We start from the raw sequence: 26,407 nt of genomic DNA on the forward strand, positions 1-26,407 counted from the left end.
GCCATGCGCTTATGTAAACAGAGCATGCGCATTTTACCCATATTCTATCGCGATATGTCATTTTCCTATCACTGCCCAACATTACACCGGTATTACCGTGAACGGTATGATATAGCCCAGCCCTAATGTGATTGTGTTATTAAGCTGTATTTTATTATGTCAGCTTAAGCAATCATCGTGAAGCCTACCTACTCACATATTGTATAAGAATTTTTTGTGTATCTCTTTTTGTTTGTCGTTTTAATCTGATAAAAATATCTTTGAGAACAAAAAAAATGTAATGGTATGGTCCTGATCAGACAAGTGATTCTGTCTTGGGGGGGATTGGGAAACACAGCAAACCTTCTGGCCACAGCACATATTGATGAGCCATTCTTATGCTACCACTAGTGACACTGACCTTAACCAAATGCAAAACCAGTGAAAAAGAGGTCAGAAAAGATGAGTAGGGGAAAATTGTCAGTGGCTTCTACCTGTAAAACCATTCCTGTTTGGGGGTCGTCTCACTGTTGCCTCTCTAGTGCACCTGTTTTGACACCAAAACCCTCTGCAACCTAACTGACTTGATGGTATACTCTGATTAAAAACTGTTGCAAGTTTTTGAGAAATGTATTTAAGTCTGTATGTATACTTTTGAGCCTGTTCAGATTACAGAAAATCCTAAATAACATCAACTTGTGCACCCAGTTTTTGTTTTTTCAAGTAATTCAATTTTTAAACATAACTGTATATGTACACACAGAGACACAGAATTTGCACAGCACTACAGTACAAGCTTGCTATAATGACAAAAGATACATCGATCTCGTAGAGCAATAGTCGGGAGAGATCTTAGCCATTATTTCTTAGAACTTCCGAGTTGAGTCACAATGCCATGTCCCATATAATGGTAACGTACCTTCATATTTAGTCGAGTCATCTTGTTCCAATTCAATTCCTCATTTAGCACTACAGCTTTCTAATCCTACAAAACCTTCTATTTTATCAACTCTCTCTGCTTTTGAATTTTGCAAAAGACATGTTACATGTGCTGTGTAGAGTGCTGGGGTTCCTAGTTGCACTGTCTTCCTTTGTGAAACCAGTGTATACAGCAAAGAGGAAGACGTGTAAAGCAGCTAAAGGAAGGCATCACAATGAAAGCAGAAGCAGAGTGGAACATGTTACAGGAAATGAATGCTTCTCTCATGCTGCTAGCAAAGGAAAGAAAGAAAACCCAGGTCTTATCTCTGTTCTGTCTAAACTGTGGTACTTTCTCAGTTGAATGAGTCCCAGTTAAGTAAAGTCTGTTCTCTTATGAGTAATGTTATTTACCGTTGTTGTTAACAGGAGGTTTTTATACTAATCTGTGGCTTTTCCTAAAAAGGACCCACGTTTTATATATGTATATATATATTTTTAAGTGATTGTTTTAGTAAGTAAACCCTGTCAGAGGCATGTTTTAATTACCACAGTCATATGTTTTAGAGATGCGCTGATTGGCTAGCCAGGGACCAGAAAATCCCCATTGCCAATGTCCTCAGCCCTTATTGGTGGCCAACTGGTCAGGCTCAGGTTGGTCTGTTTAATGTGCAACACACAATGCAGGCAAAAAGTAATGCACACACTCACAGCCACACAAAAATATTGCATTGAAGCTCCTCACTCTGAGTGAAGATGCAAAGTTCACCTGGGGTTCAGGGGTCAGCCATGAAAACATTGGTAACAACAAACCTAATCAAACAGTTTAATCCCCTTCACCCAGCTGAACATGGACAATATAAAGATTAAAGAAAGTCAAATTGTCCAAAGCTAAAGCTATCCAAAGCTTAGAACCAGCCACAAGACAGCAGCCCCTCGATGTGCAAAAGATCAAATCAGGAGAATTATGGAAACAACTCAAAAATGAAAATGCAGAAGGCATCAACAGGTACTTAAATTTTGCTTTCCTACTCATTGAGCAATCACAGTACTTTTTACTGCAGCTGTCAGGTTTATGAGCCTGTGAAGGTTCCCCGTCATCCAGATCATGTTAATCTAAGGAGCTTGGAAAGAAAAGCGACTGGACTTCTTTAAGTTTCTTGAATATGTTACACCTCTCATCCGAGACACTTCTTCAGTTCTAAGCGCAACTGGCGGAGAGTCCAAGATATTTAAGCCCTATTGGGAGCAGCCAGTAGGCAGCAGATATTGACCCCCTAGTGCTCTGCATTTCCCCACACTTCTGATCTTTCTCCACAAGATGGAGCCATGGAACCAAAAAAAAAAACCGCACACACACACACACACACACACTTCAGCAATCCCAAAACTACAGAATATATTTTTCTGCAGTGGCTTCCACATTAATCTGGGAAGGGAATGGGAGATTGATGTAGATAAGGTACAAATATTTTATGATAGCTTTAGCCAAGATGAAAGAGAATGAGGGTTGTGGGAATGTCAAGCTAAAGTGCCTTTGGAAAGAATGCAGCCTAAAGAAGAGGGTGGTGAAAGAAGGGAGAAATGCGCTGACGTAACATCTCTACGGTGACTCTGTGTATCATGAGTAGCAAAGTCCTGTATGCAAAGGCTTGTGTGAAATCAAATCAGATGAGATGAAATCAACAGTCTGAAATTTGACCCAACTCGGTTAAGTTGTTTTTTTCTAAAAATATTTAACTGTCATTTTATTTATATAATATTTAGAATGATACATAATTAATTTACTAACATATGGAAAGACAAAGATAAGGTGAAAGCAAAGCGTGAGAGCATAGCCCAGGCTTTTACCATGTAAAAGTTCACTAAACAACCCACTGCTTATGATCAAGAGAACTAAGGACTCGATTGTTGAATTAGGCGAAATACTTTACATCACTGAAGCTGTGGTTATCACTCATCTCAACCCTAATGAAGAAAGCTCAAAAACAACTCAACTTCAAGTACTTGTTGACTTCTAAAGAAGAGCAACAGAAATCTTCTTAACTGGAAACATCACAATGGGATGATCAAGGCCTAAGCCCGGAAAGCTCTGCAGAAGATGATTAAAACTGCCCAGAATATCATTGGCACCCATCAGTAGAAGCAGCTGGGTGTTTCCCATCCAAGAAACAGCACCCCAGCTACAAACTGTTGATTTTCTTTCCTCATATGGTAAAATTAAGAAGCTAATCCTCGACCCTTGATCCTGAGAAAGAATCTAATGACAAAGTATCTAATAATCTTGACAATAAAAACATAGCAATTTTTTACTGATCACCAGCAGCCTACTCTATTTGAAGATAACTTAAGGAAAACACAGCACACTGGTGTAAATCACAAATTACAGTGAAACTGACACCTTTATAATTAAATTACATGAAGATATAAATTTATCCTATTATTGGATATAATATAAAAAGCTATACATGATTCAAGTCAGTGTTATTTATATAGTCCCGGATCACAACAACAGTTGACTCAAGGTGCCTAATGATTATATTATTCGATCTCATGACTGTCTCATACCACGTGTGCTGATAGCAATATCTTTAACCTAACCTAAACCAGAATCTAAACTGAACAAGTCAAAGGTCCCCATATTTCCTTATTTTCAAAATATTACACTTTGTGCTCACAAAGGCAGACATACAAATGCACAAGAGAGGCGGAGAGAATTCAGGCAAGATGGAGTGGGTGGAGACAGGTGTCAGGTGATTTGTCACAGGATAGCAACATGAATGAAAGATAAGGTGTACAGATGGTAGTGAGACCTGCTATGTATAATTTAGAGACAATAGCACTAACAAAAAGAGCAGAGGCAGGGCTGCAGGTGGCAAAGTTGAGTATTTGTTGGTAGTGACAAAATTAAAAATGCAAAGATGATAATAACGCATACACAAACAGATATACACAGTTCTACATTTCAAAAGAAACAAAAAACACCCCATCTCAAATGAACATATTTCTTCACTCCTAAGCATGCGAATTCTGTTTGGCTACTGTAATTTCTGAGGCATGCATAGGCATAACAAAACAGCAGATGATGCCCTTTACACACTAAGAATCAGCTCCTGTAATTCATATCTGATCAAAGTGCAAGAGATATTGGGGCAGCAAAGCACAGACCAGTGACTGCTGCCAAAACCAAACAAACAGCCTCATTGACTAAAACCCTCAGCATCATGAAAGCTAAAAGCATGTGTGGTTCAATGGAATGTATTGATGACATGTCAATGATGTCAGAAGAAATCAGGTTGCAGCTTCTGAACACATCACAATCCATAATGGATTTAGGTTGTTGAAAGTTAACTTGGAAATGTGTTCAAAGAGCGAAAGGGTTCTTTGTTTATGTCAACTTCAGGCCTTCATGATTATTTTTTCCCTCTTTGGTGGGTGTATTTGGTGACATCTATGTACCAAGCCTCGTGCTGACACTTCACAAAGATCCGTGGGAGCACAATTCAATTTAGTACCAGCAAAAAGATCATCCTGAAATCAGCCGGCTGAGTTAGAAATGGTCATCAACTTTTCTACCCAATGATAGTGTCACAGCTTTGCCAATCTAACACAAAGGTAAGTGAAAAACAACAAAACAATAGAAGGTTGCAATCATTTCAAAGCCACACAATTTACAAGGACAGAAAAACATCACGTCTTCACAAGATTTTTTGCAGTATTTGCAGACACTCCATACACAGCCGGGGAGGATTGTTTTCCTACTGGAATCCATTTTGGTTTTACGTGTGTGTCAAATAAACCCAGATTAACTGACTTTATTTGAGAAAAATTGGGTACATTACTTTTGATCTGTTAATGACTCCTGATGGGACTGGGCGATATATAGACTTTTTAAATATATCGATATATTTTTATACGAGACATGACAATATTGTTTATATCGATATAGTCTATGTTACTTTAATTATACTTGTGGAGCCGCAAGTTTGCCTCTCTTTCGTCCACTTTTGTCCCTACACAACGTTACTCTGCCTCGCCTCTCCCCTTCACTGAACACAACTCCCCCTCCCCCATCGCTTCACCTGCAGGCAACGACAAGATGGACACAGCAGCTATCAAAGAGGAGCTGGTCAGTAAAAAGAAAACATTTGAAGATTACTATTTTAGTGCTGCCAGTGTGACGTTAAGGCCATAACTGCATTAACGGGGCAAATCTCTGTTAACGAGTTACCATGGATGACCCCGTGCGTAGGGCTGGACGGCGTCAACGCGGGAATGAGCTAACCAGGTTAACGCATTGACGACTGGCCTAAAATCCTTTCATTTTCTCAAAAATCGACAGTGCGCCTTATGTATGAATTCTGGTTGTGTTTACTGACCACGAAACCTGCTGCGGTCTGTCTTTGTTGTTATGCTCAGCATCTTTTAGTTTACATTTTGACTGCACAATTGTGAGCTTTTTTGTTATGCACAAAAACAACATTATTTTTTTATGTTTTATTTATGGAGCATTATTATTTAATAAATGCTGATAATTTATTTCAGAGTAATTTTTTCTTGTACATCTATTGCTGTATGTTAATAAAAGTGCCTATGTGAGATTTGGGACACAGCTTTGACTAAGAACTCTCTTTTTGTTCTTACTTTATGGCTTTAAAAAACATATCAAGATATATATCTTATATCGCCATCCAGCTAAAGAATATCAAGATATGAATTTTGGGTCATATCACCCTAACTCCTGATATCACTCAACATTACTTAAGAGTTGAGCATGACTACAATTCATGAATTTACAAATTTACCAGGGAGTTGTGTGGCTCAGTAATCTGTAGTTTTGTCAAGTCTGAAAAAAGTTCCTGACAATATCATCAGGGTAACTCTGACAACAAAAAAATACAAAAAAAACAAACAAACAGGGATATCAGGGATAAAAATCACAGTAGAGTACAGGTACAAGAATAAATAAAAAAAATAGTTTCTATATGTGCAACCCTAAAACCTAAATTACATAATCACCTCCCCTAAGGTTTCCTAGATGCATTTCAAGGATGACTGACTCTTACAGAAAAAAGAGAGGTGGGATAGATTTTATATGACTTAAAGCTCAAACTCAACCAACATATTTCACATGATATTTCAGTAGACTTTTGCATAGTTAAAAGTAAATACAATATCTGTAAATTACTAGATTGCTATATGCAAGCCATTAGTTAGGTGAACACACACACACACCATAACTTGTGACTGAATACCGTAGTGTACAATCAGGCTAATCCACTGTCTGCTGTGTTGGGCTGGCAGAAATCTCGGGGCTTAGGTCAGGAGAGGAAATTATAGATAAAACACAGGGGCACTCTGCCCATTTGGTCAAACAAAGACTGAAAAGCAGTTTTCATTGAGTGGCACAAATGTGGTCTTTTTAAGTGTGCATATATTTATAATAAACTTTTCTTTCTTTTTCTTTTCTTTTATTTTTTTAAATGGGGCCCCAATACCATAATTTAACCTGGCACTAGGTGAAAAACTGGAGCTCCACTTGAATCCACTCGAGTTTAACAAAAATATGAGCCAGAGCATGTGCTTAGAGGTAAATGAAAGTGACTAATGTGACTGATTCACTCTGACCACATCTTCTACTGAACAACAGCTTAGTAGCCAAACCATGAAATCACTTATGTTTGAAACACCTCTGTCACACAGAATGGAGTGCAATTCATTGCAATCTATGTGGCACCAGTGGCTTGGTGAGTTCTATATCTCAAATACCACAAGACAGTATAAGACCCAAAAAACAAGGAGCGTGCTTACATTTGTTGCAATGAATTCCTACTCTTGCATTTTGGGGGGTTTCATACAGGAAGTGTCTGCTGTCAAGAGCAAAATAACTAAATGACTCATCAGAGCTAATGATCACAATGATATATACTTTGGTTGGCTTGACCTGCTAGTTGCTGCACAAGATAAAATGGAAAAGTCTCATGTGAATGACCACAGCAGACCCGATGGCATGAACATGCTTTGCATCCATTATTTACACACACGTTTGCTGTTACATTACACACAGAGCTGGATCTCTCCCACTGCCAGCTCAACATACCAACAACAACCCCAACCACAGGACCCAGTGTAATTACTTAAGTCAGCGGGATTCCTTAAATAAAAAGAACACATTCAGTTAGTGTTACTTTTAATGAAGTATTATTGTATAGAGAGCATAGATCCTCATCAAAGTAGTGGTGATACACACTAAGACTGGGGATATTTCCTATATATTTGTGTTTTACTTTAGCTTGTTTCCAAGTCCACAAAATCATTTCAGTTTTAATTTCTTTTTAAAGTTTAGTTTTTGTTTAGATTTTCTTTTAGTTTTAGTGAACAATAATAGCGTTGACAGGGAAACATCCAAGTGTTTCAACGGAGACAGCATGTTTTGACCATGCTGCTGTGTCACTGTGCTTAGTGTGTAGAAAAAGGAGAGTGCTGACGGTGTGGTTTTCAGGCAGCAGCAGCACTAACAGAGACAGACCAAAACAAACTGTGGTATCAAACCAAGACATGGGCTCTGGCGGTGTGCTAATCCGCCACTTTTCTTTAACTCTTACACACATTTCTTACCTGCTGAGAGCTAGGTAACTGGCTTCCTCAGAAATGTGGTATTCATTTTAGCACAACAATATTAGCATTAACAATATCTCCACAGCAAGTCTGGAGTATGTTTGGACTTTTTTCATCCAGGGAATAGATCTGGTTGCACCTCCACCCACCAGTCTGTCAAGCTAATCAAGTTTGCAGATGACACCACCGTTATTGGGCTCATCTCGGACGGGGATGAGTCTGCCTACAGGAGGGAGGTTGAACGTCTGGTGTCCTGGTGCAGCCACAACAACCTGGTGCTGAATGCCCAGAAGACAGTGGAGATTATTGTGGACTTCAGGAAGCACACAGCCCCACTCCCCCCCATCATCCTGACTGACACCCCCATCACCTCTGTGGACTCATTCCGCTTCCTGGGTACCACCATCACCCAGGACCTGAAGTGGGAGCCCACCATCACCTCCGTCATCAAGAAAGCCCAGCAGAGGATGTACTTCCTGAGGCAGCTGAAGAAATTCAACCTGCCAACACGGGCGATGATGCAGTTCTACACTGCAATCATCGAGTCCATCCTCACCTCCTCCATCACCGTGTGGTACGCTGGAGCCACTATCAGGGACAAACAGAGACTGCAGCGTGTTGTGCGCTCTGCTGAGAAGGTGATTGGCTGCAGACTCCCATCTCTGCAGGACCTGTACACCTCCAGGACACTGGGGCGTGCAGCTCGGATCTCAGCTGACCCTTCTCACCCTGGACACAGTCTGTTTGACCTGCTCCCCTCAGGCAGGAGGCTCCGGTCCATTCGCACCAGAACCTCTCGCCATAAGAACAGTTTCTTCCCCTCTGCTGTTGGACACATGAACAATAACCGTATGACTGTTCCCACCACTGACACATGACCCTACGCTGTGTTCACTGCATCATTTCATGTTTGGCACTGATCACCACCTGCACTCATGTATATATCTTTCTACGTAGCACTCTTAATATATATATCTTCTACGTAGCACTTTAATTCTTATTCTTACTTTATTTTTCATGTCTATTTAAGCGCAATTTATGACAGCATGTTTGCACTGAAGCACCGCAGCAATTTCCTAATGTTGTAAACCTGCTCAACATTTGGCAATAAAACCCTTTCTGATTCTGATTCTGATTCTGGTTCTTGTGCGCCACTCATTGACAGGACAGAGGAACAGAGAGCCATTAGGAATTAAAAATGAAACAGCAGCCAGTCAGAGGGAATGGACTATAGGGGTTAAGACTAACCAATAGCATGGATGGAATTCACTATGGTGAAAATATACTTTAACCTCCTAGGACCTGGCATCCAGATATGTGGACATCACATTATGGCTTGTCTAGACCACAATACTAAATTTTGCTCCACAAGTGCCTGATATCCACTTACGAGAACATTATACTGCCACTGCTCTATCAAAATTTAAAACGAATGTCCTCATATGTGGATATCAGGCCCTTGTAGAGCAAAATCAGGTCAAAAGATAATTCTTTGTTTTTACATTCATCAGATCCCAATCAGCCCAAATAGCAAAGAGAAACGAAAAATGCATGCTATGAAAGAGTTCGGGTCTTAGGAGGTTAAGAAGAAGGAGGAACACAAGGTGAGGTAGGTGCTTCCATAGTAGAGAGGTTTACACATTCAGTTGGTAAGCAAAAGATTGCTAATTTGTTTCTAACCAAAGACACAAAACTCTTATGGGTCTGTGTCGGCAAAGACATCTGACATAAAACTGCTATATCTAAAACTCAACCCTACCCAATCTGGATACTCCTCGTAACAAGGGACTAGCTGAAAAGAGCTTTATTAGAGTGGAGGACAGTGTACACAGGTGAACTACACCTTTGCAGATCATACAGTCTGAAAGACACTGCAAAGTGGTGGCAGGGGAGAATGTAGCTACTCAGCATCGGAAGGTAGTCTGGATGACTTTGTACACTAAGAAGGGAAAGGAAGTGAAGCCATAAGCAAAGATTTAATGGTAGAAGTTGAAAAAGGAAAAATGTTATGCAGAGTTCAAAGAGGAGTTGAGACAGGCTCTGGGTGGTAGGGAAGTTACCAGATGACCAATTATTAGGGCTGTGCGATATGACAAAATATATAGGATGACGAAATGAAAACGTTTATCATTTCAAATTATACGCCATCTTTTGTTTCGTTTTGTCGCAAAATACACTGTTAACGCCAATATCTTTTTACTGGGGCACAGATAATACCAGCAAATCCAGTGAAGATGAGGCAGAACCAGATAGCTAAAAACAGAAGGACCAATCAAAACAAATCGAGGACCTTATTCCTAAACGACGGGCTACCTCTGTAGCATGGACATGGTTTGGTTACGAAAAGTCTGACACGGACCACAAAACTGTGCTATGCAAATTATGTCGCAAACCGGTCCCCACCTCAGACTCAAACACGGCAAACCTCTTCTACCACCTATGCAAGAATCACACGATAGAGTATGGAGTTTACGGACGAGAAGCAATAAACAGCCATCAGGTCCTCAAAATAAACCTTAAAACAGGCTGTTCTAAACGTTAGAACAGGCTTTTCCCCGCAGCACGCAATGTAATAAACACTCACAAAGAAAATGGCGGCCGTTACAACTTATGTCTAAAATTAAGTGCTGCCAGCATTAATCTTGTTAAAATGACGTTAACGTTACAACCGCATTAATGCGGATTGCCAGTGCATGTGGCTGCTCAGCATCAACACCTTAGTGCGGTTAGCTCGTTAACACATTAGCACGGATTGCCCATGCGTGGGGCTGCACGGCATCAACACATTAGTGCGGTTAGCTCGTAAACGTGTTAGCACCGTGCAGCCCCACGCACGGGGTGATCCACGCTAACTCGCAAATTTTCTCCAAACACCACGTCTCTGTAGCTTTCAAACCCAAAACATGGTCCACCCGAAGGATCTGGTCCCCTGGGACAAACAGAGTAATATAGTCCATGCTGTTAAGTGCCAGGAGGAATGACATGATATATACATCCGGGAAACTACAAAACCTCTGACTAAGCTGATGGCACGACACAAAAGAGCTAACTTGTCAGGCCAGGACTCCACTGTCTATTTACACCTACAGGCCAGTTGTCAATATTTCAATGATGAGGATTCACATCGTGCAGAATAAATACTCTTATTGATACTTTATGCAAGGAATATTTAAAATAATATGTTATAAATGCAGAACTTGGCAACATGGTGGTGTGGTGGTGTGCACCCTCGCCTCACAGCAAGAAGTTCAACTTCACCAAGGCCAAGGCCTTTCTATAGGCTGAGGCCATATACTTTTTTTTGTTGCTGTAGTCCATATTAAGGCTTACTCAGGGAAAGCAAAGTAAGTATTTAAGCCCTTGTTTACTTCTACAAGAATTGAACATTTGTTATTAGTGAGACGAGCATAGCCAAAAGCATGCCAGTCTCCCAGATTTTTTCAAATACATTGCTGGCATAGTTTGTTTATTTATTTATCATTTAATCTCTTGTATTTTCAGTACTTTAAATTAAATATAGGCTTTCAATGACTTACAAATCATTGAATTCTGTTTTGACTGACAGTTTTTCTTCCAATTTACCTCATTCTGAAGCTTCATGCAAGATCTTGATTTGTGGCGTGAGGATGATCATGAGATTTCAATCTGGGTGAACTGCTTATAGCATCAAAATGTTTGCCAGCTTTTCTGCAGACATAAACAGGATGATGCTGAAACACACTTTAAACGTGGACTCATCTATTCAGAGTACCTTCTTCCAGTAGTCTACAGTTATGTTTTTATGCTCCCTAGCAAATCTCAGGCATACAGTGGGGCAAAAAAGTATTTAGTCAGCCACCGATTGTGCAAGTTCCCCCACTTAAAATGATGACAGAGGTCAGTAATTTGCACCAGAGGTACACTTCAACTGTGAGAGACAGAATGTGAAAAAAAAATCCATGAATCCACATGGTAGGATTTGTAAAGAATTTATTCGTAAATCAGGGTGGAAAATAAGTATTTGGTCACCTCAAACAAGGAAAATCTCTGGCTCTCACAGACCTGTAACGTCCTCTGTAAGAAGCTTTTCTGTCCCCCACTCGTCACCTGTATGAATGGCACCTGTTTGAACTCATCATCTGTATAAAAGACACCTGTCCACAGCCTCAAACAGTCAGACTCCAAACTCCGCCATGGCCAAGACCAAAGAGCTTTCGAAGGACACCAGGAAAAGTATTGTAGACCTGCACCAGACTGGGAAGAGTGAATCTACAATAGGCAAGCAGCTTGGTGTGAAAAAATCAACTGTGGGAGCAATCATCAGAAAATGGAAGACATACAAGACCACTGATAATCTCCCTCGATCTGGGGCTCCACGCAAGATCTCATCCCGTGGGGTCAAAATGATCATGAGAACGGTGAGCAAAGATCCCAGAACCACACGGGGGGACCTGGTGAATGACCTGCAGAGAGCTGGGACCAAAGTAACAAAGGTCACCATCAGTAACACACTACGACGGCAGGGAATCAAATCCCGCAGTGCCAGACGTGTTCCGCTGCTGAAGCCAGTGCATGTCCAGGCCCGTCTGAAGTTTGCCAGAGAGTACATGGATGATACAGCAGAGGATTGGGAGAATGTCATGTGGTCAGATGAAACCAAAGTAGAACTTTTTGGTATAAACTCAACTCGTCGTGTTTGGAGGAAGAAGAATACTGAGTTGCATCCCAAGAACACCATACCTACTGTGAAGCATGGGGGTGGAAACATCATGCTATGGGGCTGTTTTTCTGCCAAGGGGACAGGACGACTGATCCGTGTTAAGGACAGAATGAATGGGGCCATGTATCGTGAGATTTTGAGCCAAAACCTCCTTCCATCAGTGAGAACTTTGAAGATGAAACGAGGCTGGGTCTTCCAACATGACAATGATCCAAAACACACCGCCCGGGCAACAAAGGAGTGGCTCCGTAAGAAGCATTTGAAAGTCCTGGAGTGGCCTAGCCAGTCTCCAGACCTCAACCCCATAGAAAATCTGTGGCGGGAGTTGAAAGTCCGTGTTGCTCGGCGACAGCCCCAAAACATCACTGCTCTCGAGAAGATCTGCATGGAGGAATGGGCCAAAATACCAGCTACTGTGTGTGCAAACCTGGTAAAGACCTATAGTAAACGTTTGACCTCTGTTATTGCCAACAAAGGTTATGTTACAAAGTATTGAGTTGTATTTTTGTTATTGACCAAATACTTATTTTCCACCCTGATTTACGAATAAATTCTTTACAAATCCTACCATGTGGATTCATGGATTTTTTTTTCACATTCTGTCTCTCACAGTTGAAGTGTACCTCTGGTGCAAATTACTGACCTCTGTCATCATTTTAGGTGGGGGAACTTGCACAATCGGTGGCTGACTAAATACTTTTTTGCCCCACTGTATATAGGTACAAACGGGGCTTAATAATGACTTCTTATAAGCCATTTTTACATTAAAGCCTTGTTCATTCAGTCATGTGCTTATTCATTCTTGAGATCTTCTCAGACCCTGATTATGGCCATAGCACCCTGACCACGAACTTGTCTGAGCTCACAAGCTAAGTAGGGTCAAGTAGAAAAGTGGTATAAAAGAAGCAGTCCATTTACCTGATCTAGACGTATTTATCTGAGATGGAGCTCTGGCTCTAGTACTTAACATCTTGAGGTGCCAGATATCTGCTTCAGTCTGCTTTCTGTCTCTTCCTTACCGCAAGTATCAGTCTTGGCAATCCACTCCAAAGCATACTTGATCAAACTGTGAGAACCCTCGAACATCGCAAAGTGCTTTAACAGAGACTCCTCCCTTTTTCACCATTTTGAACAGAAATGCCGCGTTTCAAACTGAATTCACATTTTTATACCTAAATTTGAACCAGCACACTAGACTTGACTTTGTGAAGTCAAAAGTAAGTAAATAAAGAAAAAATATTATTTCCATAGTCCAAGTTCCTTAAACTGGATGACTGAGAACCTATACAGACATATTTATATAGTCCTTTTCAAGAACCAATGTCAGAATATTAATTTAAAAAATGTATGAATTAAGAATTTAATAAAATATCATATTCAACCACTAAAATTAATTTTTCTATTCAAGAATGCAACTAAATAAATGCAATTTGGCGTCGTTATTATGAAAATAATAATGTGCTTTTCAATTTGTCTTCTTTTTTTTGGCAAGCAGTACATTTTAAAAAATTATGGATAACAACAATAGTTACATTTTAGCATTATTCCAATTAAGGAGCATATGCACGTAGTGCAACCATTACAGAAACAAAAATATTCGGGTAATTACCAATAATGTTAAGTAAAGGCAACTGTGACACACTGATGTAAAGTTATGCACCGCCATTAAATGTGTGCTCCAACCATCACTTATCACAAAACTTAAAACTTGTCCTACGGCATTCCAGTCTACTGGCTTGTCAGTCCTCATCAGTTGAACGTTAAAACGTTAAAACACTTATTTATTGATGTTGCAACATCTTTGTATGTGGTTAAATAAACATACTTGCTATACAGATTGGGGGGGGGTTATTAGCATTAGCTCTTTTGAAAGAGAAATGCCCATCCATTTATGTGTAGTTGGATTAATTCATACCAGTCTCCGGGTTATACACAATCCAAATTTCTGATGGCTCTTACACATGGCCTCGTTTTTAATAGTTAGGTATGATGTCTAGACAAGATAATAACGATCTTGTAGCAGCACCTGTCCGTGGTTTTATGGCTGGTTAATGCCATAGTAGTTGTATCTGAAAACACTCTGTCCACTGCTTGTTAGCCATGACTTGATGTGATGTACATGGCTAAAAGCTTTTGATACATCTTCATTTTTTGCTCTGCCTAGAAGTACACAAAGAACATTTTATTTCCTTTGGTGTGATTAGCTTTTTGTCTTCAAGAGCAACTGCAGTATTTTTTTTTTTTTTTATGTATACATGCATGTACAGTAGTTTTGATGGAAAAAAGTTACTCCGAGGTGGGTCCCCGCCTCTCGGCCGGGGCTCGGTCACTCAGACACTGGCTGCCGCGGAGTAACGGGCGTCACTCACTCCCCTGGTTTGTCGCGTGCTGAGTGAGCCCTCATGGACTCTCCTAGCTCTAAGAAAAGTGCGCGCTGCCAATTTTGGTTCTTGGTTCTTGTGTTCTGGGGCCTGGAGTCTGGAGTCTGATCTCATCCATACCTCTTCATGCCTGATGACGGGGCTGTTCCCCACACTCCTTGTTACCGGAAGCAAGTGTCCAAAGTCTGACAGGGTACACACAGGATTCACAGACGGACTACAGCTTCTGGCTGCTGCCTCAAAGCACATTGTGCGCGCTACTTGCGTGCTGCACAATATCGTTTATTATTATAAATTGAGATCTGATAGCTAGTTATTGTGATGGTGCTTTGTTCTTATATATGTGCTATCTTGTCACTGTTGTTTGTTTTTTGCGTTTTTTCCTCCTACAGGGAACCAGGAGTTTTTTTTTTGTTTTTTTTTTGTTTTTGTTTTTTTTTTGTTTTTTTTATCTCTCTTCCCCCCCTTACAACGCTTTCTCCCCTTGGTTTTCTCGCTTTCTCTCATTCATTCCCCCTGTCCATTATAAATACAAAAAAAAAAAAAAAAAAAAATGACAAGTGAACTGAGTGATGTCGCATATGTTCTGCTCGTCCAAAAAAAAACACAAGAGAAACCGAAGAAAAGATGCTTCAACTATAATATATTATGCCCCAAGGTATTCTGCAAGGAAACAACCCCAAACACACTGTCATGCTATCTCGCGAAGAGTACTGTAGTGATGGCATGGCCCCCAAGAGCCGATCTCAATCAGACGGCATACACAGAGGATCTATGCTTAGTTCTCCAAGCTGTTAACAACCTACCAGCCAAGTTCCTTCAAAAACTGTGTACAAGTGTACCTAGAAGAACGGATGCTGTTTTGAAGGCAAAGGTGGTCACACCAAATATTGATTTGATTTAGATTTCTCTTTTGTTCAGTCACTGCATTTTGTTTATTGATGAAAACAAAAGATTAACACTTCCATTTATGAAAGCATTAATTAGGACACTGTGTTTGTACAGAACTACTGTCAGCTTTAACACGGTCTTAGTCAATGATCCCGAGTCCATTATTCTGGATTCCAGACGTTTAGATCATGCTGAATAACAACGTGCGAAAAAAGTTTTTTTAAATACAGCATGTAGAACCATCGTAGAAAACAGTTTACCATACAGAAAACCATACAGTAAACTGTTTTCCAAGATGTTTTCTAAGCCATATGAACCCATCAAGTTCCTTCCCTCCTCCATCAACCCTGATCCTCAAAAACTCATTCCTCTTCCTCCACAAGAGATTCTCGGGAGGATAGGGTCAGGAAGTGGCCTATTTGTTCGAAAACAGATTCCACAAATACCAAAGTGAGACCTAAAGGGAAGACGTGCTTTCCGTTGCTTTTAGGCAGCCTGTTAAGACAAGAAAAGACGGCTTCTTACTACTTTAGCCTCCAGTCTCTCTCACGCTCCACCCAGCCCTCTTATTTCAGACCTTTTCAGTTTTTATTCCTGCTGTTAAAATCTTATGTGAATAATATTTACTAGTTAGCAGGTTTACTTAAACATTTCCATGCTGCATGTTATCCTACTTAACAGGGTGTGGCTGTAAATAGCTGAGATAATTATGCAAAAGTATGCCAAATACTAAAGATGTAAGCTTCTTGGCAATGGCAATTACATGACAAGTTAAGGCATTCTTTCTACTTAATATATGCTTACATCAATAATAACACTACTTGAACACTTTTTAGGGGGAATATGGATTTGAGATGGAAAAATGAGGAGCGCAACATGGAACTAAGGAACTCATCCAAGACAAAAACTTGACATATCACTGTTTTCATACGTGTTTATAATAGAACACCACAGACGTCATTGTGTCTTAACAGTGTCATAGGCCAACATTCACTTTTCTTCAGCTGACTGAGAGGATGTGCTAATTTTATCAACGAAAAACTGGGGCTCCAGTATTAGACAACAAGTCACTGAAAAGAAATGTCTCTCTGTAGTTCAGTTACATTTCATTGCAAACTAATGTAATATAATAATGCCTTAAGCACATTATTCCATAACGAATCATCCCGCTTTACTGTGCGGGACCCCTGTTAAATATGATATGAAGACATGTTAATGTAAAAGATGTTTGCATATTATTAAGATATCAAATAATAACATCTAAAAAAAAAATAATTAAATTGCGACTTAAAAATGTGGGGCTTTGTGTCATGCATTATGAATGAGGCAAGTTGTTTGAAAAAAGGCGAACAAGGGAAAAGAAAAGGCTTATACTGAGTTGTAGGGCTGGGCTATATCATACCGTTCACAGTAATACCGGTGTAATGTTGGGCAACGATAGGAAAATGACATATCGCGATAGAATATGGGTAAAACGCACATGCGCAGTGCCTATGTTTACATATGCACATGGCGGCGACGAAGAATGAGAAGAGCGAAAGTGGATCGTTGAATGAAACGGATGAACCAGAACTGGTTTGTAAAAATGTTGCAACTTCAGTGGTGTGGAACTGGTTTAGCTTTCGTCCGTCAGATATACAACAAAGCACTATTTTTGGTAGCGCATGCTAGCGGGCCGTCGTTATTACCATGTTTTTTGGAAAATACGGCGCACTTAAAATCAATCCTTTGATTTTTCAGAAAATCGACAGAGCCCCTTATAATCCCGTGTGCCTTATGTATGAATTCTGGTTGTGTTTACTGACCTCGAAATGATTTTATGTACACGGCGCTCGAAAATCTGTCAAATGTTTCAGTACGACTTTGCTAAGCTATGAAGCCGCACCGCTTGATGGATTGTCGGAGCATTACGGCTATCGTAGGCGGAGCCTCGCGGAGTGATACGTACTGTGCTTCCACATAATATTACTAGTACTGTGTGTGTATAACCTCTTTTTAAGTTTTGTGGATATTATACATGGTTATGCTGAGGATATGTCGGCCAATTTCCACTGGAAATGCCTTTTGGTTAAACTGTCAGCAAGGAATTGCATTTGCACTGCAAATTTTTTATATAACTTTAATGCACATAAAAAGCTGCTTGTGTAAGTGCAAAATACACATTGATGGAGGGTTTTTTTGCACTAATACAGTTGTAGAGTTGTAAAGTATTTTGTCTAGTGTCAATTATATCGTCAGTTATGTCGTTATCGCAAATTTTCAAATGTATATCGTGATAGACATTTTTGGTCATATCGCCCTGCTCTACTGAGTTGTATGAGAGGCTGGATACTGACAAAGAAGAAAGGAAGCTTTTTAGCTTGATGGGCAGCAGGTCAGGGTGACCGAGTAAGCCAAGAGAAGAACTTTGGTACTATATCAGGAAACTAGATGTGGCACAGAAGTATGTAAGGGTGGTGCAGGACATGTATGTGGACATCGAGACAATGGTCAGGTATGCCTTAGGAGTGACAGATAAGTCCCTTTTCTACTAGCACCTACTCAGATCGACTTGCAACGGTTTTAAAGGTTTTCCATTAGGTCATAGTACCTGGTACTGAAATACTACTTGCTCGGCCATGGTTCCAAAGTGAAAAAATTAAAACCACCATTTTTGAAACCCAGCAACGATAGAAAAGCTTAAAAAAAAAAAAAAAAAACCAACACAGTGGCCCGTGACTCTGACGAAAAGCCACAGACCAAGCAGCAGATATATCCACACCCCGACGTCCACCTTTGTTGTAGCGTTCGTATCTAACGCTAATCAGGTCACAAGATGCTCAGCCACATTGCTATAGCGATGACCACACACATTATAAAATAATCATAAAATAAATAAATTACCTTAACACTTTGCATTGTATTTGATGCACAAGCAAAATGTGACTCGGTGGAGAGACACTGTTCAGTTCTCTCAAAGAAGGCAAACTTACAAATTCAGAAAGAGACCAATTAATTATTTCGCCCTCTATACAATTAAAACATCACTATCTTAGCGCCTAATGAGCCTTAACGTAGAAAGAAAGCCATCAGTAAAGTAGGAAACCCTAATACAGAGACAGCCAGTAAAGACATTTGAAAGCCAGATCCAATCAAAGACAAAATTCAAAAAGATAGGGAGAAAAACAGCGGGAAGTAAACAGACTAAAAGGACATCCCCTTGTTTAGTAGAACGGGAACTAAATCAGTCACTTGTTTCAAGTCTTACTGAATATAACATGACAATAACAATTGACAATCAATCAATATAACAATTTGATAGTCCCTTTTAGATCGAAAAGGATGATAAGGCAGGATATCCTTGACCAGGCGACTGGCAGGTCAAGACACTATGAGTGTGCCAAACTTTTCTTAGCTGTTACCAGCTGTGGCGGCATGGCTGCCACTGTTTTCATGTTTTGTATGCTTGTGTGTGTAATAGAGTCATCAGGACACAACATGGTAAGAGACAGAAGCTCTGGCTTCTGAGCAGGAAAATGCTGCTCAGAGTATAATTGGATAAGAGGCTTACTTTGTGTCATGTTAGGGGCTTTCCATTATGGCAGCAACTGGAAACCATTAGAGCAGCCCTTCAAAGGGTCAGCCAGGCTGGTCAGTGTTTCTCTCTGTGGACTGGTGTTCCCAGTGCAATGTAAATACATAAGAGCGAAGACACCACTAATGTTTCTTTGATGGTTTTTTAGTAATATCAGTAAATGCTCAAAATGACCAGCAGAAAAGTTCATTTCGAAAAAACAACTGACAGAAGCTTTGACATCAGCTGATCCAGCTACTGTGTCTGGCCTTAGTTTAAACATATGGCTATGATTGTACTATGTGTTGTTTCATTTCCGAAGATATCTCCGTGCTTTTTTAAGAATATCCTGTCTATGCTGGTCACAGCTAAAACAATAGTGCATCCTGTCTGCCTGCTTCCAAGTCCTGATCAAGTCTTAATGTGTTCATACTTGTGTTGAAGACTCATTGCACCAACACACCTTAGCTTTAAAAATATGTTTAAAATATGCAGAAAAGCCAGCAGCTGCTGTTGGAATTGGGAGTGTGACTTGGCAACACTTTATCAAGATTGAATGATGGGCCCTTTGTCAGCTTGCCTTTGTTTAACACAAGTTGGTGATATCAATTAAAGTGAACAAAGAGACACAGAGGGGCCTGCTGTTTAACATACATAAAAAAATCAACAAAACGGATCATTCTGTGGTGTGCAGAATGTTTGCGTACTTGACCAAAGATTGTCTATACACTTAAAACAAAGTTCCCTCCGGTGTACACTTCCTGTTTGCTTCATGAAAACTTTAGAAGTTCCCCACATGACACAAGTAAGTCCTTATCCAGTACTCAGAGCAGCATTTTCCTAACAAACAGCCACTGTAGAGAAAGACCTCCTCAGTTAGCCACTGCCTCTGTCTCCTGTTTAGAAAAAGGCAGCATGGGCTGCACAGTCACTCCCTGCATCCCAGAGGAGATGAATTCCATTGTGGGAGTAGGGGATCAGAGTCTCTTTCAGCCTGACTGTGTCACAAGGACTCTTGATCCAAAGCCAAACAAAGTCCTCTGATACTGCCAACTATGCCCTGATCGGGACACTGAGCCCGCTGGAGTAAACTCAGATGCTGTTAAAGCCAGGTATCTATACAAATAGCGCAAACTGAATGTAAGATTTTCAGCTACAAAGTATTACAACTGTTCAAGGATCCAAATATAAAGCAGAATCAAACAAAGGGGGGGATCAGCAAAATATTACCATCTTTACTTGTCTAATCATTGCAATTCTACTCAGCGGGTTATTGAAAATGTTGTTTTGTACATTATGACAGCTAAACATGCAATCATCAATACAAGTTTCATTAACACTGCGTTCAGTTGCCATTAGCATACGAGGTGGATTTTCAAATTAAAAGCTTAACAGAAAATACACAATTATGCCCAGTGAATCACCATTACAACCTACATACTGTTAAACATCTGTGAAGTGTTGACAGTAGTTTAAATTGGTAAATGTGACAGGAAAGAATTAGCGAATGAAAACAGTAATTCTGTCAACGAAAAGGCATTGAGCAGTAAGATATCGAGTCAGTGGTTGTACTGATGGAATCAGTGCTGTGTAAACACACATTATGCTGAGTGTATCAGCACTTCAGATAAAAATGAAGGAAAAGCTGACTTTGCAGAAATGCAAGTCTGTGCCAAGCTGCTGCTGAGGAAGGGCTCTGTAAAGGCTAAAACCTAAAAATACATCAATCATCTAGCTACATCCTCACCACTAAGGTCAGCATTTTCACCTGCCTTTGCCAGATGACAGCAGTCAAAAATGACTGAAAATGTAAGATCAGAAGGTCATCAGAAGGGTTTAGAGCATAGGTGTCAAACTCTGGCCCGCGGGCCAAATTTGGCCCGCAGCCTAATTACATTTGGCCCGCGAAGCCATACCAAATTATTATTAGAACTGGCCTACTGGTATTATACAGCTAATATTTATATTGTTTAGTATTAAGCTTTGCTTGTTCCATATTCAGTTTTTCAGCAAAACTTGTTTGAGTCCATAAGAAGAGATTCATTCTTAAATCTGGAGGAAGATTTTTTTTTTCAATAAATATTAATGTTAGCCCGCGACCTTGTTTCAGTTTTGAATTTTGGCCCACTGTGTATTTGAGTTTGACACCTCTGCTTTAGAGGCTGCAGAAGAAACCTCACACAGAAGCAGGAAGAACAAACTAAACAAAAAGGTCCAGAACATTCTTGTTGTAAAAAAATATATATTATTAACTTGGGTGTGGTAAGGGTTAGGTAATTATAATAAAATCAAAAAGGGTTTAGTCAAGAAAAAGAGGCGGAGTAAGAAAATTCTGTTTAGAGCCTTTTAAGTGAGTTTGAAATGAGTTGGCAAAAATATAATTTCAAACCATAAAAGGGAAAATAAAAGTCATCTTTGCTATATTCAATCAGCAGCACAAAACGTATGTTTTAAAGAAAATTTTAATCTCCAGGCTTCTACTAACAATTAACTTATAAACTAGAAAACAATGAGCAATTGATAAAGAATAATATAAGCACAGGAACACCCAAATTTTACATCTCGGCAATAGAGACAATTACTCTGTACTTTTTACATGTTTGAAAGGTGCATGGCTTTTCAAAATCAAAATATGCAGAACTGACAAAAAGGTTGTATGCCACTGCTGATCACCAACAAAGCAATATATAAGTGGAAGAGGTCCTTACCAGTCTGGCCTCCCTGCGCAGCCCCTCGGTGTTCCTCAGCCAGAAGCGACTCAGCTCACTTAACTCCAGTATTGGCTGCACCTTCAGCCTCACCGTGTCTCCTGACTGACGGATCATCTCCACTATCTCGTCTCGACTCTTATTCTCCACATTTCGTCCATTTATCTCCACCAGCCTATCGCCTGGCACCAGGCCCAGTGCCAGATCCTTAGTGCCTGCACCAGGCTCTGCAAAGTGAACCACACGTCTGTACACCCCTCCATCAGGGCTGCGGTCCAGCATTGTAGTGCGACGCAAAGAAAATCCAAAGTCACCAGTGTTACGGCGCTGGAGTTCCAGTTCACGGGTTTCAGGTGGACTTGGAGCAACCACAGCTGGCAGCTGGAGTTGTGCAGGGAAGGTTTTATCGACCACTTCGGGAATGCAGATTCTTTTGGGGGCTTCTGCTCCAGGCTGCTGCTTGAGGCTGTGCTTGCGGAGCATGCTGAAAACTTTACTCTCCACCTGTGGGGATGGGGCAGCAGAATTCTGGCCTGAAGGGGTGGATCCCTCTGAAGGGCTCTCCTCTTTGCTTCTCTGGGAAAAGGAGAAGCGTTTCATCATCTGTGTAGAGTTCTGCTTGGCAAGTGAACCAAAGTGAGCAACTCGATCTCGCACTGAGCTGCGTTGTCCATCCTGTCCTCCTCCACCCTCACCCTTCAGATCATCATTGGAGCTGGCAATGCTTAGTTGGTCATCCAGGATCATGCTGCTTCGGTTACTCAAGCCATCTAATTCAATGTCAGTGAGGGGGAGATCACTGGTGCTGGCCACTTTGATGGGAATGGGGTTGGAAATCTCAAGCTTGTTCCTAGATTCCCGCTTCGACTCCCTCTTCAGGTTGAAGAAACCACGGCGCATGCTCATCTCCTCCAGACTGCGCAGCTCTGCTGCAGACATCCTCTCCTTTTTCTCCTTCTTCTCCTTCTCCTTTTTCTTTAGATTAAACATTGTGGCACTAAATTAACTTAGTGTTCCCTTTTCGGCTGAACTGACTTCAGGTCAGGTGTGTTTGCTATGATCCAGCGAGGAAAGGCTAAGAATTAAAAAAAGAGAGAGACAGAGAGAACAATTTCTGTTAAACTGCTAAATATTACAGTAACTGCTCTCCATGCACACCAGTGCGTGTCCATGAGTGTATTTAGTGGTATATGTGACTGTTATATATTGCGATGTTGGTATTTTAAAATATTATACATCACTGATTTGTGCATAAAGTATGAATATTTGTTGTAAACTAGTTCTGTAATTGTGGCAATTTATGAATTTAAGTGATAATTTCTGAATATATAAGAGACATGAATTGTCCGGTTATCGGATCAGATGGCGATGTTAAACGTTATTTGGCTTGTTGATGACTGCACTGACATTCTGAGTGGACTGTTATGCAGGTGTGACATGCCTAGCACCTAGAAAAATGTGCTTGTGCGAATGGGTGTGAATGGGTGAATGCACAAGTTGTGTAAAGCGCTTTGAGTGCTCAGAAGAGTAGAAAAGCGCTATATAAGAACCAGTCCATTTACTATTTTACCATTTACCTAATAGCCAGGAATCCCTAATTGGCTGAATCTTACTCAATGTGTATATATGCGCAAACGTGTATGAACACTATTTCTTTGTACCTGACGAAGGTCACACAGACCAAAAGGTTGTGTGGACAGTGTGCGGCTGTAACAGTGATAATGAAAGAATAATGATTCCCTAATGTTTTCACACACCTAGAACAGTCAGACAGGCTAAGAAAATTGCCTTTTCTCATTAATGTCACAATTAAATAATATAAACAATAATTATTATCAGTATTATTGAAGTCTTCGGACTGTGGGAGAACATGCAAACTCCACACAGAAAGACTCTGGCCTGTTGGTGGAATTGAAGCCAGGACCTTCTGTGGTTACCAACGTGCAGTTAGAGGGGTTAGGTCAACTGGTAACTCTAAATTGCCCATAGGTGCAAATGGTTGTGTGCCTCTATGTGTTAGCCCTGTAATGGACTGGTGACCTGCCCAGGGTGTACACTGGGATAGGCTCCAGCTCCCCCGTGACCCTGACAAGGATAAACGGAACAGAATGGATGGATGTATTATTATTATTATTGCTAGTGGTGGCATAATCTGACAACAGACATTTATACTGTCTCATAGTTACATTTTTATATCACTTCTCAGCCTCAACAGTTTAGCAGCACTTTCTGTATTGGAATATGTTTTGTAGTCCCACATGTTTTGTCTGCTTTGTTTCATGATTCTGCATGCTTATTTAATGGATTTTTTACCACTGTATTGTTGCATATAGTTAAAAATGTCCGTAATTACACACATAATTTTACAACTATTAAAATGCACAGACCAGATCGAAAACATTTTTTTAAGCTGGCATCAAACGTCTAAGCAAACCTGATTGTTTGCATAGAGCATATGTGTAGACACCCTTGCAAAAAAAACAGACCTACATCCCTGAACACTTCTAGTATTCTTACATTAAAGAAGCCCACTGGAGAAGCTTGACAAGACCATTTTTGTAAGCCTCACAAATAAGGTAACGTCCTGCCACAAACTGAAAAGTCCAGGCAGGCACATCCACATGGTTCAGCCTGGTTCTTATAAACTGCTGGGTAATACACAGAGATTCTTATTTACAAAAAATAAAAAACCTCCTACTATTTTAACTGTGGAATAGGTGAATTATGTCAGTGATTTCTCCTGCTAAGATAAGTCCGGATTTCCAGCAAAAAAGGTCATTCAGCTGTTATAAAAACCTCATCAGGCAAGAGCCTAAACTGTCAGTATGAAGTAGTCATATGCTCAAAGGTGTAACAGAATAGCACTGAAAACATCACAGCTATTTATGTCTATACAGCAAAACTACCGTGGTAACGTGTTGTACAGATTTACATATAGTGTTTAGCAACACAGTATCAAATAACCAATTTGCCAGAACAGTAAAGGTTTCCTTAACAGTCCGTTCAGATTATTACCTTCTGTCATCTGTAGCCAAAATAAACGAAGAGCACTAAGAGTAGCGTTAGGTCCTATATGCACTGGTTAAGGAATGCTAAAACGCTAAATGGCTTAAGAGTTTTAAGTTGCCTCCCTTTTATCTACTTGGCTTCTGCGGTTAAATCGACACTACTACTTAACCACTAACGTAAACAAAGCGTATTTGTCAGCCGCACTTCTCATTAAGCGTGAAGTCGGGGACAAAAGCATGACAGAGCTAAAATAAGTATAGCTTCTCAGCTACATTAGCTAGCCGAGCTACTGCTTTGTAAATGAAGGTAATGTTACCTAATAATCAAAATCTCTTGTTTTATGCTATTCCAAATGAGAACGCGCCAAAAACACAAGGTTACATATTTTATGTATTTTTTTTTTCACTTTTCATTTAGCGTCTAGCTAGCTAACTAGCCTAATTGGCTCAGGTCACAGCCTCAGTTCTTTGCCCTCATTTTGGTAAAGCAAATCCTGGAACACTCTGGGATCCTATGAAAATCATTCAGTCAGCCCCACTGACTGCCTGTCCGTCTCAGCACAGCTGCCTTAACACTAAATGTGCCTTCTCAGTAGAAGCACATCTTATTATAGGAACAGATACTCACAGCTTTCCAATACTTCAAACGAAGCCTCGCTAGTCCCTTGTTAATGGGTGTAGCTCGGCTTGTAGGGAACAGAAACAAGCTTTCAGGCTCTGGTTGTGATAGCAGGCTGCTCCCAGTCCAGCTCTGAAGCGTCAATATTGTATCTAAAACGCGGTCAACCTACTCCCCCTTCTGTTCATACAGTGTAACCAGGTACACTACTGGAAAGACGGTTTTTAATTGTGAGTTGTGTATTTAAACTGTACCACTGTACCACAGTATTTGTGCACAGCGGTCGATTATCTTGTTAATAATTCTACTTGTTCACTATGTACGACTCTGGATAATGTAACTCCAGTGAAAAAGAAAGCCTGGGAAAATAGTTTGCTGCTTTATATAAAAAAAGCCCTCCATAAAGCCAGAACATCTTACTATTCATCACTGATTGAAGAAAATAAGAACAACCCCAGGTTTCTCTTCAGCACTGTAGCCAGACTGACAAAAAGTCAGAGCTCTGTTGAGCCAACCATCCCTTTAACATTAACTAGTAATGACTTCATGAATTTCTTAACAAATAAAATTTTAACCATTAGTGAAAAAAATACTTGGAATCATTTCACAGATATAACATTATGTATGGCTACTTTCAATACCATTGTTATTTATTTTACTATAACAATGGTATTACTATTGTTTAATTACTGAGTTAACTTCAGTAATTACATCCTCCAAACCATCAACATTTGTGTTATGTAATGTTTCTATCTTTTAATATGATCGACCTATCTCTAATAATTAGCTATGTAGCACAGGTCTTTAAGCTGTAATTAAATGAAACCATTAATTAAACCAATACTTAAAAACCCATCCCTAGACCCACCGGTCTTAGCTAATTATAGGCCGATCTCCAACCTTCCTTTTATCTCAAAAATTCTTGAAAGAATAATTGCGTAAAAAAAAAAAAAGCTGACTAATCATTTGCAGAGGAATGGCTTATTTGAAGAGTTCCAGTCAGATTTCAGAGCTCATCACAGCACAGAAACAG

At 40.2% G+C, this 26,407-nt stretch overlaps 1 protein-coding gene and 1 long non-coding RNA gene across 7 annotated transcripts in view; both read right to left on the minus strand.

The window, feature by feature from the left end:
* Positions 1–25,517, minus strand: part of myo18ab (myosin XVIIIAb) — a 125,101-nt gene extending 99,584 nt beyond the window's left edge. For 2 of the 6 annotated variants that reach the window (XM_040006443.1, XM_040006439.1), the window contains exons 1-2: positions 25,384–25,517; positions 21,748–22,822 (exon numbers count right to left, since the gene is read on the minus strand). In XM_040006443.1, coding sequence (XP_039862377.1) covers positions 21,748–22,737 — 990 coding nt within the window. In that variant the 5' untranslated portion in view covers positions 22,738–22,822; positions 25,384–25,517. Of the gene's footprint in view, positions 1–898; positions 6,967–21,747; positions 22,823–24,762; positions 25,355–25,383 lie in introns of those variants that run through there. The other 4 variants (XM_040006442.1, XM_040006432.1, XM_040006438.1 and 1 more) reach the window with 3 other exon arrangements.
* Positions 9,715–11,419, minus strand: LOC120718098. The gene is made up of 2 exons (XR_005692373.1): positions 10,301–11,419; positions 9,715–10,231 (listed from the first exon to the last, which is right to left on the minus strand). It is a non-coding gene; the product is annotated as an uncharacterized LOC120718098 (long non-coding RNA).
* Positions 25,518–26,407: the final 890 nt, after the last annotated feature.

The sequence above is a fragment of the Simochromis diagramma genome, unplaced genomic scaffold (genome assembly GCF_900408965.1).
Source record: "Simochromis diagramma unplaced genomic scaffold, fSimDia1.1 OVJJ01000024.1, whole genome shotgun sequence".
Classification (NCBI taxonomy): Eukaryota; Metazoa; Chordata; class Actinopteri; order Cichliformes; family Cichlidae; genus Simochromis; species Simochromis diagramma.